Source organism: Neopsephotus bourkii, unplaced genomic scaffold (genome assembly GCF_033783945.1).
Source record: "Neopsephotus bourkii isolate Nb327-2 ecotype Australia unplaced genomic scaffold, CSIRO-AGI_Nbou_v1 NB_1806, whole genome shotgun sequence".
NCBI lineage: Eukaryota > Metazoa > Chordata > Aves > Psittaciformes > Psittacidae > Neopsephotus > Neopsephotus bourkii.
The window spans coordinates 1-13260 of record NW_026902279.1 but is presented as its reverse complement, the minus strand read 5'-3'; the positions used below and the strand labels follow the sequence as shown (position 1 = coordinate 13260).

The 13260-nt window shown below is 62.6% G+C and overlaps 3 protein-coding genes across 3 annotated transcripts; all 3 read right to left on the bottom strand.

Moving 5' to 3' along the window:
• Window positions 1–28: 28 nt before the first annotated feature.
• On the bottom strand, window positions 29–573 carry LOC133206540 (DNA polymerase delta subunit 4-like; the record flags this gene model as incomplete). Its single annotated transcript, XM_061342602.1, has 2 exons — window positions 253–573; window positions 29–157 (listed from the first exon to the last, which is right to left on the bottom strand). Coding segments are annotated over exons 1-2 (352 nt in total), but the record flags the coding sequence as incomplete, so codon positions are not given.
• Window positions 574–1057: 484 nt separating this feature from the next.
• LOC133206539 (glycine N-acyltransferase-like protein 3) lies at window positions 1058–4326 on the bottom strand. The gene is made up of 5 exons (XM_061342601.1): window positions 4236–4326; window positions 3424–3531; window positions 3215–3335; window positions 2373–2493; window positions 1058–1476 (listed from the first exon to the last, which is right to left on the bottom strand). The coding sequence occupies exons 1-5, from the start codon at window positions 4311–4313 to the stop codon at window positions 1062–1064; spliced, it is 843 nt and encodes a 280-aa protein (XP_061198585.1). The 5' UTR covers window positions 4314–4326; the 3' UTR covers window positions 1058–1061.
• A 2772-nt stretch (window positions 4327–7098) lies between these two features.
• Window positions 7099–12586, bottom strand: LOC133206538 (cardiotrophin-like cytokine factor 1; the record flags this gene model as incomplete). Its single annotated transcript, XM_061342600.1, has 2 exons — window positions 7099–7600; window positions 12420–12586. Coding segments are annotated over 2 exons (665 nt in total), but the record flags the coding sequence as incomplete, so codon positions are not given.
• Window positions 12587–13260: the final 674 nt, after the last annotated feature.

The following is a 13260-nucleotide window of genomic DNA, read 5'->3' as shown; positions in this document are numbered from 1 at the left end:
AACCCTGTGTGTGTGTGTGTGTTCCCCATCCCGTTTAATACCCACTTGTAGATGATGCTGGGATCATCCTGATGCTCCAGGAGGGCATCACGCACCGTGTCCGGGGGGCTGAGCCCCAGCTCCTGTGCGCGCTCCCAGCGCTGCAGGCGGGTGATTCCTATGGGAATTGGGGGGGAGCAGTGGGAATAGGGCGATCCAGGGGGTTCCATCATGGGGGTTCCATGGGGGTCAGCGCGGTCCCGGTTCTCTCACCAGTGCACGGCCCGTACTCCCACGCCAGATCGAAGCTCCGCAGCATCTCCAGGACGCTCGGATCCGGACCGGACCCCGGTGGCTCCTCCTCCGCCGCTGGAACCCGGGGGCACCCCGTGCCTTTCCCCTTCCCTTTGCCTTTACCCGTGCCCGGGGCTCGGCCCGGCCGCTGCCGCCGCCGCCGTAACGGGAAGGAGTCGGTGATGAGCCGGGGCTGCTCCATCGCCCTGCGGGACAGCGGCGGGGGCCGCGTTCCTACCGGTAACCAGCGCACAACGCCCCGCCTATGGGGCGGAAGCGGCGGGGCCGGCGCTGTCCCCTCCCTTTTGTCCCCGTTGTCCCCGTTACCGGTGGCTCAGCGCTGCGCTCTGCATCGGTCCCCCCCCCACCCCGTCAATGGGCTCCGCAAGCAGCGCATCCCCCCGGTGACACCGTCCCGTGGGGGGGACACTGCAGGTGCTTGAGGCTCTTCAGCCCTCCCATAGGGAACCCGACAGCAGGAGCCGTGGTGCGTGTCCCGCACCAGCCCCATAGGGAGCTCAGGCGTCGGAACCGGCGGTGCTGCCCCATTGATTCTATGGGGCTGTGCGCGGACACGAGGTGACTCCCTAGGGGCAAATCCCTCAGCACCAAACCCGCTCTGTAACGGCCGGTGTTAAGCCACGCGTGAGAAAAGCGGCCGCACAACCCCATAGCAGCCACCAGAGAATCCACACCGCTCTTTTGCTTTCAGTTCCGTGTTTCCTCCCTCACACTTCCCCACCCATTCCAAGGGCTGGAATGGGGGAATGGAAATGGGGGGGTAGGATTTAGGCTCCCTTCAGGTTAGGGTTGTGCAGGATGTAACAGCACAGCCCCGGCAGGCGCTGATGCCCCATCTCCTCCTGCAGGCGCTGCATGGGCCGGTTCCCGGTGGCCGTGAAGCCGAAGGTGGGGAAGCCACGAGCCTGAGCCCTGCGGGCAGCCAAGCCCAGCACCGTGCACATGTACCCGCTGCGGCGGTGCGCGGGGAGCGTGTACCCGTGCGTGCCGGCTCCGAAGGGGTCCGTCAGCGCCCAGGACAGCGGCTGCCCGGCCCCGTCCCGCAGGCACAGGCTGGGGAAGAGCCGCAGCAGCTCCTCCAGGTACTGGCGGCTCCGAGCTGTGCCCCCGTAGGGCCAGGTCTTGTTGAGCAGATCCACGTGTGCTGGGGTCAGGGAGCCCACCCGCAGGCCCGGGTCCAGGCTGTGGTGAGGGGTGGGTTAGTGGGGAGATGGGGGTGGGGTGGGGATGGGGATGGGGATGGGGATGGGATGGGGATGGGGCTGGGATGGGGATGGGGATGGGATGGGGATGGGGCTGGGATGGGAGGATGGGGATGGGAATGGGAGGTGGGATGGGGATGGATGGGGATGGATGGGGAGAATGGATGGGGATGGGATGGGGATGGGGATGGGATGGGGATGGGATGGGATGGGATGGGGATGGGAATGGAGGTGGGATGGGGATGGATGGGGATGGGATGGGGATGGGATGGGGATGGGGATGGGATGGGGATGGGGATGGATGGGGATGGGGATGGATGGCGATGGGGATGGATGGGGATGGGATGGGGATGGGGATGGGATAGGGATGGATGGGGATGGGGATGGGATGGGGATGGGATGGGGATGGGATGGGGATGGGATGGGGATGGGGATGGGGATGGGATGGGGATGGGGATGGATGGGGGATGATGGGATGGGAATGGAGGTGGGATGGGGATGGGGGTGGGATGGGGATGGGGATGGGGATGGGGACAGAAATGGAGAAGAGAAGGGGATGAGATGGAGAAGGGAAGGGGATGGGGATGGGGCTCTGGATAGGATGGTAATGGGATGGGGATGGGTTGGGGACAGGGATGGGATGGGGATGGGGATGGGATGGGATGGAGATGGGATAGGAATGAGGATGACGATGAGGGTGGGGATGAGGGTGAAGATGGGGATGGGATGGAGAAGGGAAGGGGATGGAGATGGGATGGGGAAGGGATTAGGATGAGAATGGGATGGGGATGGGGATGGGAGGGGGGTTGGATGGGAATGGGATGGGGATGAGGATGGGGTTCGGGATGGGGATAGGGCTGGGTTTGGGGGTCTCACCGCGGCTCGGGCATGGTGCTGGGGTTGGGGTGCAGGTAGGTGTAATAATGGGAGATATCGAGCTCGATGCCCTTGGCCCTCGCTATGGCCTCTGACACCGCGGGCACCCCGTCCTGAAGGCCTGGGGGTGGCGCTGTCAGGGGGGGGCTGCTCCACCATCACCCACTTTGCTGCCCCCAGTGCACCCCAAGGTCCAACCACAACAGCCTCCGGTGACAGCACCCATCAAACCAATGCCCCCAGCACCCCAATTCCAGCCCCATGTCCCCCTGTACCCTCTGCTCCTTCCCCCAGCGCATCCCAGCACCTCCACTTCCTCACCCCAGTGCCTCTCCCATGCTCCCAGTGCTCCCAGCACCCCAATTCCAGCCCCACATCTCCCAGCACCCCAATTCCAGCCCCACCACCTCCCAGCACCCCAATTCCAGCCCCACATCCCCCTGCACCCCAATTCCAGCCCCACATCCCCCAGCACCCCAATTCCCACCCCACCACCTCCCAGCACCCCAATTCCAGCCCCACATCCCCCAGCACCCCAATTCCCACCCCACCACCTCCCAGCACCCCAATTCCAGCCCCACATCCCCCAGCACCCCAATTCCCACCCCCCATCTCCCAGCACCCCAATTCCAGCCCCACATCCCCCAGCACCCCAATTCCCACCCCACCACCTCCCAGCACCCCAATTCCAGCCCCACATCCCCCAGCACCCCAATTCCCACCCCCCCATCTCCAGCACCCCAATTACAGCCCCACATCCCCCAGCACCCCAATTCCAGCCCACATCCCCCAGCACCCCCAATCCCTTCCCGTTACCCCCAGGACCCCCATCCCAGCACCACCGATGATGTGGAACGCCGCCTCCCAGCGCAGGCACCCCGGGGTCTCCAGCAGCGCCCGGTAAGCACCCACATCCCGGTAGAACACCGCGCTCGTGTTCCTATAGCAGTCATCCAGAGGCACCTGCGGGGCACCCATGGGTGCCCTGAGCCCATGGGTACCCTCTATGGGGCCACCCCACAAGCACCCATGAGGGGGTCCCTATGGGCACCTCTCCTCTGCGCCGCGCCAGCACGGCACCGAACTCAGGCCATGCATCCACCACCACCTCCAGCCCCGCTGGGTTGCCCCGGTTGATGTTCATCACGGCCCCATAGACCTGCAGAGGTGGGATATGGGGGGCAGAGGTGGGATATGGGGGGCAGGAGGTAGATGTGGGGGTTCCCAAGCAATGGGTGCACCCCACAGCCCGCCCTGGCCCCATAGGGGTGTGTGGGGTGAATCCCTCTGGTGCCCACCATGGCCCCATAGAGCTGGGGGTGAAGGGGGCTGAGATGGGTTGTGGGGTGCAGGGGGGCCAATGTGGGGTCCTGGGTGATGGGTGCACCCCACAGCCCCCCGGGTCCCATAGGGATGTGTGGGGTGAAGACAAAGAGGGCAGAGCCCCATAAGTGGGTGGGGCTGTGGGAAGTGGGCGTGGAAGCTTGGGATTGGCTGCTTTCACATTGTCTAAGCTGGGATTCGCTGGCTTGTATGGGAGGCTGGGAGAGGATTGGTTGGCTTGCGTGGGTGTCAAAGGGGATTGGCTAGCTTGGAATCAAGCTGGGCTGGGATTGGTCAGTTGGGTAATGCCCAGGAGCTGCCTGTCCTGGACTTGGGACCCTCATGGGGGGGGGGTCCCCCATCACTGGGGGCAGGATATGGGGGTCCCTGCTTTGGCAAAGGGGCAGGGACATGGGGGTCCCAAGTGATTGGACAGCGGAGGGGTGACACTGGGGTCCCCACCACCAGGGCAGGGGTGACAGAGGGGGGTCCCTGTCCCAGCACAGGGCAGGGGTGACAGAGGGGGGTCCCCCCCATCACCGGCAGGGTAAGGGGCAGGCTCCTCCGCAGGGCTCCCTCCAAGCGCTGCAGCTGAGCCGGGCACGTCAGGATCAGCATCGTCCTGCTCAGAGACCCTACAATAACAATAGGAACAGGAGCCCACGGCTGGACCCTGTCCCCATCCCCATCCCTGTCCCCATCCCTTTATCACTCACCCCACAAGCGGTCCTGTGGCCGTGGGTCCCAATGGGCCTTGGGGTGGGTGTCAGAGACCGTGGGGCACACGGTGGCACCAGCAGGTCCCTGTCTCTATGGGGCACAGGGTGGCACCAGCAGGTCCCAGGCTCTATGGGGCACACGGTGGCACCAGCAGGTCCCAGGCTCTATGGGGCACACGGTGGCACCAGCAGGTCCCAGGCTCTATGGGGCACACGGTGGCACCAGCAGGTCCCTGGTCCTCCACCAGTCGCCACGGGCCAGCGAGTGCCCCTTGCCCAGGGGGTGGCTCCATAAGGGGGGGCACCGGGCAGGGTCCATCCCATGGGGCACTGGGCATGGGGCCAGCGCTGTCCTTATGGGAAATACACGCAGCCATCAGCACCCCGTAGCCCCATAGCGCTGGGACCATCTCCTGCCCCATGGAGCCTTGATGTCACTGAGGAACCTTGCTGATACTGATGTGCCCAGGAGCCTGCCCCCCCACTCTGCTGGTGATGGGGACATCCCTGTCCCCCAATCCCTGCCCTGCTGCTGATGGGGATCCCCCTGTCCTATTCCTGCCCTACCAGTGATGAGGACCCCCCAGTTCCCCCCCAGCCTTTCCCTACTGGTGATGGGAACCCTATGCACCCCCTGTCCCCCTATCCCTGCCCTGCTGCTGATGGGGACCCCCCTGTCCTATTCCTGCCCTACCAGTGATGAGGACCCCCCAGTTCCCCCCCAGCCTTTCCCTACTGGTGATGGGAACCCTGTGCACCCCCTGTCCCCTTCACCCCTGCCCTGCCAGTGATGGGCTAACTGAGGGCCCCTGTCCCCCCATTCCTGCCCTGCCAGTGATGGGGTCCCCACATCACAGCCTGACCCCCACCCTGATGGACACAGTCACCCCCCCCCCAAACCCAGTCCCGCAGGTCCTGTCCTCTGCACCCTATGAGTGCAGGGGGACAGGGTGGCAATGGGGTTCCCCAATCACCCCCCATGCTGCAGCATCCCAAGCATCCCATCCCCATCTCGGGGGTACCACGGGGTCCCCATCCCGCATCCATGGGAGCTGCCCCTTCACCCTGGTCCCTACCCACGGCCCAGGGCGGCTGCTGGAGAAAGGCTTTAATTCGTTCATACAAGAATAGATCTTCTGCAATAAATACCCCAATAAATAACATCTCCAATAAATAAACACGCACAGACGCACCGGGACACAGGCCACGCCCCCCCGCGTAAGCCACGCCCACCGCCGCACACCCCCAAGCCACGCCTCTCCCCCGCGCTCCCTCTGTTGGTTGCTAAGCAACCATGGGAAAGGCAGGGCTTGGGTAGCAGGGAGGCGGAGCCTATAGTAGGGGGCGGGGTTTATACCGATGCTCGAAGGGGATTGGTCCGTTTTGGGTGGGCGGGGCTTGCACGCACCCTATAGTACTTGGGGGTGGGGCTTATTGCTGCTGTGGGGTGGGGAGCGGGGAGGCTGCTGCCCTCGTAAGCCCCATTGATATGGGGCAGGGATGAGGGGCTGGGCGCAGTGTGGTGGTGGGGACGACGTGGTGGCTTCCAATGGGGCTGTGGGGTGGCTGTGGTGGCACTTTGGGGTCAGGAGACCCATCTCTTTAGGCACGATGTGGTGACAGAGGGGCTGTGGGGTGTCTGCAGCGGCACTTTGGGGTCAGGAGACCCATCCCTTAAGGCACTTGTGATGATGGTGGGGTTATGGGGTGGCTTTGGTGGCGCTTTGGGGTCAAAAGACCCATCCCTTAAGGCACTGTTGTGGTGGTGGGGTTGTGGAATGGCTTTGGTGGCGCTTTGGGGGCAGAGCCCCATCCCACAAGGCACAGTGGTGATGGTGGTGGTGGCACTTTGGGGTTGGAGCCCTATCCCACAAGGCACAGTGGTGATGGTGATGGTGGTGATGGCACTTTGGGGTTGGAGCCCCATCCCACAAGGCACATTGGTGATGGAGAGGTGCTTTGGTGATGGTGATGGTGGTGCTTTGGGGTGAGAGCCCCATCCCACAGGGCACAGTGGTGATGGTGATGGTGGCACTTTGGGGTTGGAGCCCCATCTCTGAAGGCACAGTGGTGATGATGGTGGTGGTACTTTGGGGTTGGAGTCCTATCCCATAAGGCACAGTGGTGATGGAGAGGTGCTTTGGTGATGATGCTGGTGGCACTTTGGGGTCAGAGCCCCATCCCACAAGGCACAGCGGTGATGGAGGGGTGCTTTGGTGATGATGCTGGTGGTGCTTTGGGGTTGGAGCCCCATCCCACAGGGCACAGTGGTGATGGTGATGGTGTTGGTGGTGCTTTGGGGTCAGAGCCCCATCCCACAAGGCACAGTGGTGATGGTGGTGGTGGCACTTTGGGGTCAGAGCCCCATCTCTGAGGGCACATTGGTGATGGAGAGGTGCTTTGGTGATGATGCTGGTGGCACTTTGGGGTCGGAGCCCCATCCCACAAGGCACAGCAGTGACGGAAGTGCTGTGGGGTCACTTTGGTGGCACTTTAGGTCCAGGACCCCATCCCACAAGGCACAACGTGGTGACACAGGGGCCATGGGGGTGCCTGCAGTGGCACCCTCTCTGGTGATGGCAACAGAACTGGGGTGCCATTGGCACCGCTTTGAGTGCCCCCCCCAACCCACAGCGAGGTTCCCACTGCGCTTTGGAGCCCTATCCCCACCCCAGCGCCGCGGCGAGCTCAGAACCCCCTCGCCTCCATCCTCAGCGTCACCACAGCCGGCGGCACCTTCTTCTTGAGCCGGTTGAAGTCCTTGGCCGAGCGCCACAGCCAGGTCTGCAGCTCCTTGAGCAGCCAGAAATCATCCATCTTCTTCAGGAAGTCATTGGGGGGCCCCCCCCCGCCTTGCACCGGGGTCCCGTGGGGCGATGCCGGGGGGCCGGCGGGCAGCGGGTACCCGAGGGAGGACATGACCCCCGCGATGCTCAGCACCAAGCCCTGCAGGCTGGAGCAGAAGTGGCCCAGGCGATGGCGCAGCTCGGCCGTGCCCTGCGCGTCCAGCGCCCGCAGCGAGCACAGCACCCGGCTGTAGGCCCGGTAGTTGGCGGCCAAGCGGGCGTTGTCGGTCAGGCCCCGCCACAGCTCCAGGTCCACCGTGGCGCTGGGGACCCGCTCGGCCCGGGCCAGGCGCGGGGGGTTGAAGTCGGGCTCATTGAAAGGGGGGCCCAGGTAGTTCAGCTGGAAGGGATGGGAAAGGGGGGGGATGGGGGTGATGGGGGCAACAGTGAGGTGACTGTGGTTGTGTTCTGGTCGCATGGGGTTGCTGTGGGCCTCCTGCAACCTCTGGCCACATCCCCCTCATCCAGGTACCCATGTCCCCCTGTCCAAATCCCTTGTGTGCATGTTCCCCTCATCCAGGTACCCACATCCTTCTTATCTAGGTACCCATGTCCCCCTGTGCACATCCCCTGTGTCCATGTCCTCCTCATCCAGGTACCCACATCCTCCTCATCCAGGTACCCACATCCTTCTCATCCAGGTACTCACATCCTCCTCATCCAGGTGCCCACATCCTTCTCATCCAGGTACCCACATCCTTCTCATCCAGGTACCCATGTCCCCCTGTGCACATCCCCTGTGTCCATGTCCTCCTCATCCAGGTACCCACATCCTCCTCATCCAGGTACCCACATCCTCCTCATCCAGGTACCCACATCCTTCTCATCCAGGTACTCACATCCTCCTCATCCAGGTGCCCACATCCTTCTCATCCAGGTGCCCACATCCTCCTCATCCAGGTGCCCACATCCTTCTCATCCAGGTACTCACATCCTTCTCATCCAGGTACTCACATCCTTCTCATCCAGGTACTCACATCCTTCTCATCCAGGTACTCACATCCTTCTCATCCAGGTACTCACATCCTTCTCATCCAGGTACTCACATCCTTCTCATCCCGGTACTCACATCCTTCTCATCCTGGTACCCACATCCTTCTCGTCCAGGTACCCATGCCCCCTGTGCACATCCCCTGTATCTATGTCCCCCTCATCCAGGTACCCACATCCTTCTCATCCAGGTGCCCATGTCCCCCTGTGCACATCCCCTGTATCCATGTCCTCCTCATCCAGGTACCCACATTCTTCTCATCCAGGTACCCGCATCCTTCTTATCCTGGTACCCACGTCCACCTCATCCAGGTACCCATGCCCACCTGTGCACATCCCTTGTGTCCATGTCCCCCTCATCCTGGTACCCATGTCCCCCTCATCCAGATACCCATGTCCCCCTATCCAAATTCCCTGTGTCCATGTCCCCCTCATCCAGGTACCCATGTCCTTCTCATCCAGGAGCCCACACCCTTCTCACCCAGGTGCCCGCATCCTTCTCATCCAGGTACCCATGTCCATCTCATCCAGGTACCCATGCCCCCCTGTCCAAATCCCCTATGTCCATGTCCTTCTCATCCAGGTACCCACATCCTTCTCATCCAGGTACCCACATCTTTCTCATCCAGGTACCCACATCCTTCTCATCCAGGTACCCACATCCTTCTCATCCAGGTACCCACATCCTTCTCATCCAGGTACCCACATCCTTCTCATCCAGGTACCCACATCCTTCTCATCCAGGTACTCACATCCTTCTCATCCAGCTACCCACATCTTTCTCATCCAGGTACCCACATCCTTCTCATCCAGGTACCCACATCCTTCTCATCCAGGTACCCACATCCTTCTCATCCAGGTACTCACATCCTTCCATCCAGCTACCCACATCTTTCTCATCCAGGTACCCATGTCCCCCTGTCCAAACCCTCTGTATCCATGTCCCCCTCATTCTGGTACCCATGTCCACCTGCCCACATCCCCCGTCTCCATGTCCCCCCATCACAGGTCTCTATGTCCCCCTGTCCCCCACATACCCACCATGTCCCAGGCTTCTATGTCCCCCGTTTGGTCATGGCCCCCTCTTTGCAGGTCTTCATTCCCCACTGCCCACCGTGTCCCCATCCCCATGTCCTACTTGTCACAGGTCCCCGTGTCCTTCTGCCCACCTTGGTCCCAGTCTCTGTGTCCTCCTCTCCATGTCCCCAGGTGCAAGTGCCCCCCATGTTCCAGGTCCCCACATCCCACAGTCTGGATACAGCCCCCTCCTCCCAGGTGTCCGGGTCCCCCTGACAACCCTGTCCCAGGTCCCCATGTCCCTCCTTGCCCATCACATGTCCCTACCAGGCTCCCTGTCCCCAGAGGGGAAGGTGCCACCTCCCTGCCTCCATGGCCCAGCCTCTCTGGCCCCATCCCCATCCCCATCCCACCCCTGCCTGTGCCCACCCAGAGGCACCCATGGGGGGGTTGACCCTAACCCCAACCCCAACCCCAAGGTGGAGCCACCCTCGTCACTGCCAGCACCCCAAGGGCACGGCAGGGCAGAGGTGGAGGAGCCAGTGGGAAGGGACAGGCAGATACCGGCACCCTGCACCCTGCCTGCACCCTGCCTGTACCCTGCCTACACCCTGACTGGACCCTGCACCCGGACTGTACCCTGCCTGCACACTGCCCCTTGCCTGCCCCCTGCCTGCACCCTGCCTACACCCTGACTGTATCCTGCACCCTGCACCCTGCCTGCAGCCTGCACCGTGACTGTATCCTGTACCCTGCACCCCGCCTGCACCCTGCCCGGACCCTGCACCCTGCACCCTGCCTACACCCTGCCTGTACCTTGCACCCTGTCTGCACCCTGACTGTATCCTGCACCCTGTCTGTATCCTGCACCATGACTGTATCCTGCACCCTGCCTGCATCCTGCCTGCACCCTGCACCCTGTGCCCTGCCTGCACCCTCCCTGCACCCTGCCTGTACCCTACACCGTGCCTACACCCTGCACCCAGGCTGCCCCCTACACCCATCCTGCACCCCCTGCTCCCTGCTCCCTGCCTGCACCCGCTCTGTTCCCTGCCCACACCCAGTGCTCCTGAGCCATTTCCTGCCCTGGGGCACGGCTGCACCCATGGGAGCCGCAGAGCCCAGGGCCAGGGCGGTGCCGTTGGGCAGGGGCACGGGAGAGCAAACAGGGCCCTGCAGGGGGGGGGGGGGGGAACGGGCACGGCTGAGGGCACCTCCTGTGTGATGGACACGTGTGTGTGGGTACAGGGATGGGGCACTGATGGACACGTGTGTGTGGGTACAGGGATGGGGCACTGATGGACACGTGTGTGTGGGTACAGGGATGGGGGCACAGGGATGGACACGTGTGTGTGGGTACAGGGATGGGGCACTGATGGACACGTGTGTGTGGGTACAGGGATGGGGCACTGATGGACACGTGTGTGTGGGTACAGGGATGGGGCACTGATGGACACGTGTGTGTGGGTACAGGGATGGGGCACTGATGGACACGTGTGTGTGGGTACAGGGATGGGGCACTGATGGACACGTGTGTGTGGGTACAGGGATGGGGCACTGATGGACACGTGTGTGTGGGTACAGGGATGGGGGCACTGATGGACACGTGTGTGTGGGTACAGGGATGGGGCACTGATGGACACGTGTGTGTGGGTACAGGGATGGGGCACTGATGGACACGTGTGTGTGGGTACAGGGATGGGGCACTGATGGACACGTGTGTGTGCGTACAGGGATGGGGGCACTGATGGACACGTGTGTGTGGGTACAGGGATGGGGCACAGGGATGGACATGTGTGTGTGGGTACAGGGATGGGGCACTGATGGACACGTGTGTGTGGGTACAGGGATGGGGCACTGATGGACACGTGTGTGTGGGTACAGGGATGGGGGCACTGATGGACACGTGTGTGTGGGTACAGGGATGGGGCACTGATGGACACGTGTGTGTGGGTACAGGGATGGGGCACTGATGGACCACGTGTGTGTGGGTACAGGGATGGGGCACTGGACACGTGTGTGGGTACAGGGATGGGGCACTGATGGACACGTGTGTGTGGGTACAGGGATGGGGCACTGATGGACACGTGTGTGTGGGTACAGGGATGGGGCACTGATGGACACGTGTGTGTGGGTACAGGGATGGGGCACTGATGGACACGTGTGTGTGGGTACAGGGATGGGGCACTGATGGACACGTGTGTGTGGGTACAGGGATGGGGCACTGATGGACACGTGTGTGTGGGTACAGGGATGGGGCACTGATGGACACGTGTGTGTGGGTACAGGGATGGGGCACTGATGGACACGTGTGTGTGGGTACAGGGATGGGGCACTGATGGACACGTGTGTGTGGGTACAGGGATGGGGCACTGATGGACACGTGTGTGTGGGTACAGGGATGGGGCACTGATGGACACGTGTGTGTGGGTACAGGGATGGGGCACTGATGGACACGTGTGTGTGGGTACAGGGATGGGGCACTGATGGACACGTGTGTGTGGGTACAGGGATGGGGCACTGATGGACACGTGTGTGTGGGTACAGGGATGGGGGCAGTGATGGACACGTGTGTGTGGGCACAGGGATGGGGGTACAGGGATGCAGGCACTCTGATGTACATGTATGTGCAGGCACACGTGCATGCATCCCCCCAGTGCACACCACACGCATGCACCCACCTGCACACCCTCCTTTACATGCAGGTAGGGGCATCCCTGGCTGCTGGCAATGGGGCAGCCACTCCATCCCCTTTCCTATGGGGGGGGCTCCACCTTGTGCAACCCCATGATGTTTGTCCCTCCATCCCATCCCATCCCATCCCATCCCCATCCCATCCATCCCATCCCATCCCACCCATCCATCCCACCCATCCACCCATCCATCCATCCATCCCACCCATCCCATCCCATCCCATCCCATCCATCCCATCCCCCCATCCACCCATCCCACCCATCCCATCCCATCCCATCCCATCCCATCCCATCCCATCCCATCCCATCCCCATTATGGGGGCACACACACACACACTGTGTGCATCAGCTCCGGGTGGGATGTGATGGGATGCAATGGGATGCGATGCGCACAGGGATGATGATGAGGACCCCCCCCCCATCCCATTGGTGCTGTGGGGTTCGGGTGCCCCAACTCACGTAGGTGCCGGCCAGGGAGCGGAGCTGGTGCTCCAGGTAGCGGGTCAGGTCGTAGGTCTGCTGGATGGAGTGGCCGGGGCCCAGCTCCTCGGTGCAGTTCAGCGCCGGCAGCGCGGGCAGGTGGCAGAGCGCGGCACAAAGGAACGTGAGGACCCCCCAAGAGTCTCCTGCGGGGACACGGGGAATCAGCACACTGGGGTGGGGAGACCCCAATGGGAGCACGGGCATGCCTCAGGTTGGGAACGGGGACATCTCAGTTGTGGGTATAGGGACATCTCAGTTGTGGGCATGGGGATAGCCTCTCTGTGGGTATAGGAACACCTCGGCTGTGGTCATGGGCACTATGGGTACAGGGACACCCAGCTGTGGGTATAGAGACACCCCAGCTGTAGGTACAAAGAGCAGCTCCCTCCATCAGCCCCGTTATCCCGGAGCAGCTCCCTCCATCAGCCCCGTTATCCCATAGCAGCTCCCTCCATCAGCCCCGTTATCCCAAGCAGCTCCCTCCATCAGCCCCGTTATCCCGGAGCAGCTCCCTCCATCAGCCCCGTTATCCCATAGCAGCTCCCTCCATCAGCCCCGTTATCCCATAGCAGCTCCCTCCATCCACCCGTTATCCCCTAGCAGCTCCCTCCATCAGCCCCGTTATCCCATAGCAGCTCCCTCCATCAGCCCCGTTATCCCATAGCAGCTCCCTCCATCAGCCCCGTTATCCCGGAGCAGCTCCCTCCATCAGCCCCGTTATCCCGGAGCAGCTCCCTCCATCAGCCCCGTTATCCCAAGCAGCTCCCTCCATCAGCCCCGTTATCCCATAGCAGCTCCCTCCATCAGCCCCGTTATC

Coding starts and splice junctions, on each gene's coding strand:
- LOC133206539 (XM_061342601.1), bottom strand. CDS start 4,313: ATGCTGATCCTGACGTGCCCGGCTCAGCTGCAGCGCTTGGAGGGAGCC. Junction 3,532..4,235: donor GCCTGCCCCTTACCCTGCCG/GTGATGGGGGGG, acceptor CCACCTCTGCAG/GTCTATGGGGCCGTGATGAA. Junction 2,494..3,214: donor GGCGGCGTTCCACATCATCG/GTGGTGCTGGGA, acceptor CGCCACCCCCAG/GCCTTCAGGACGGGGTGCCC.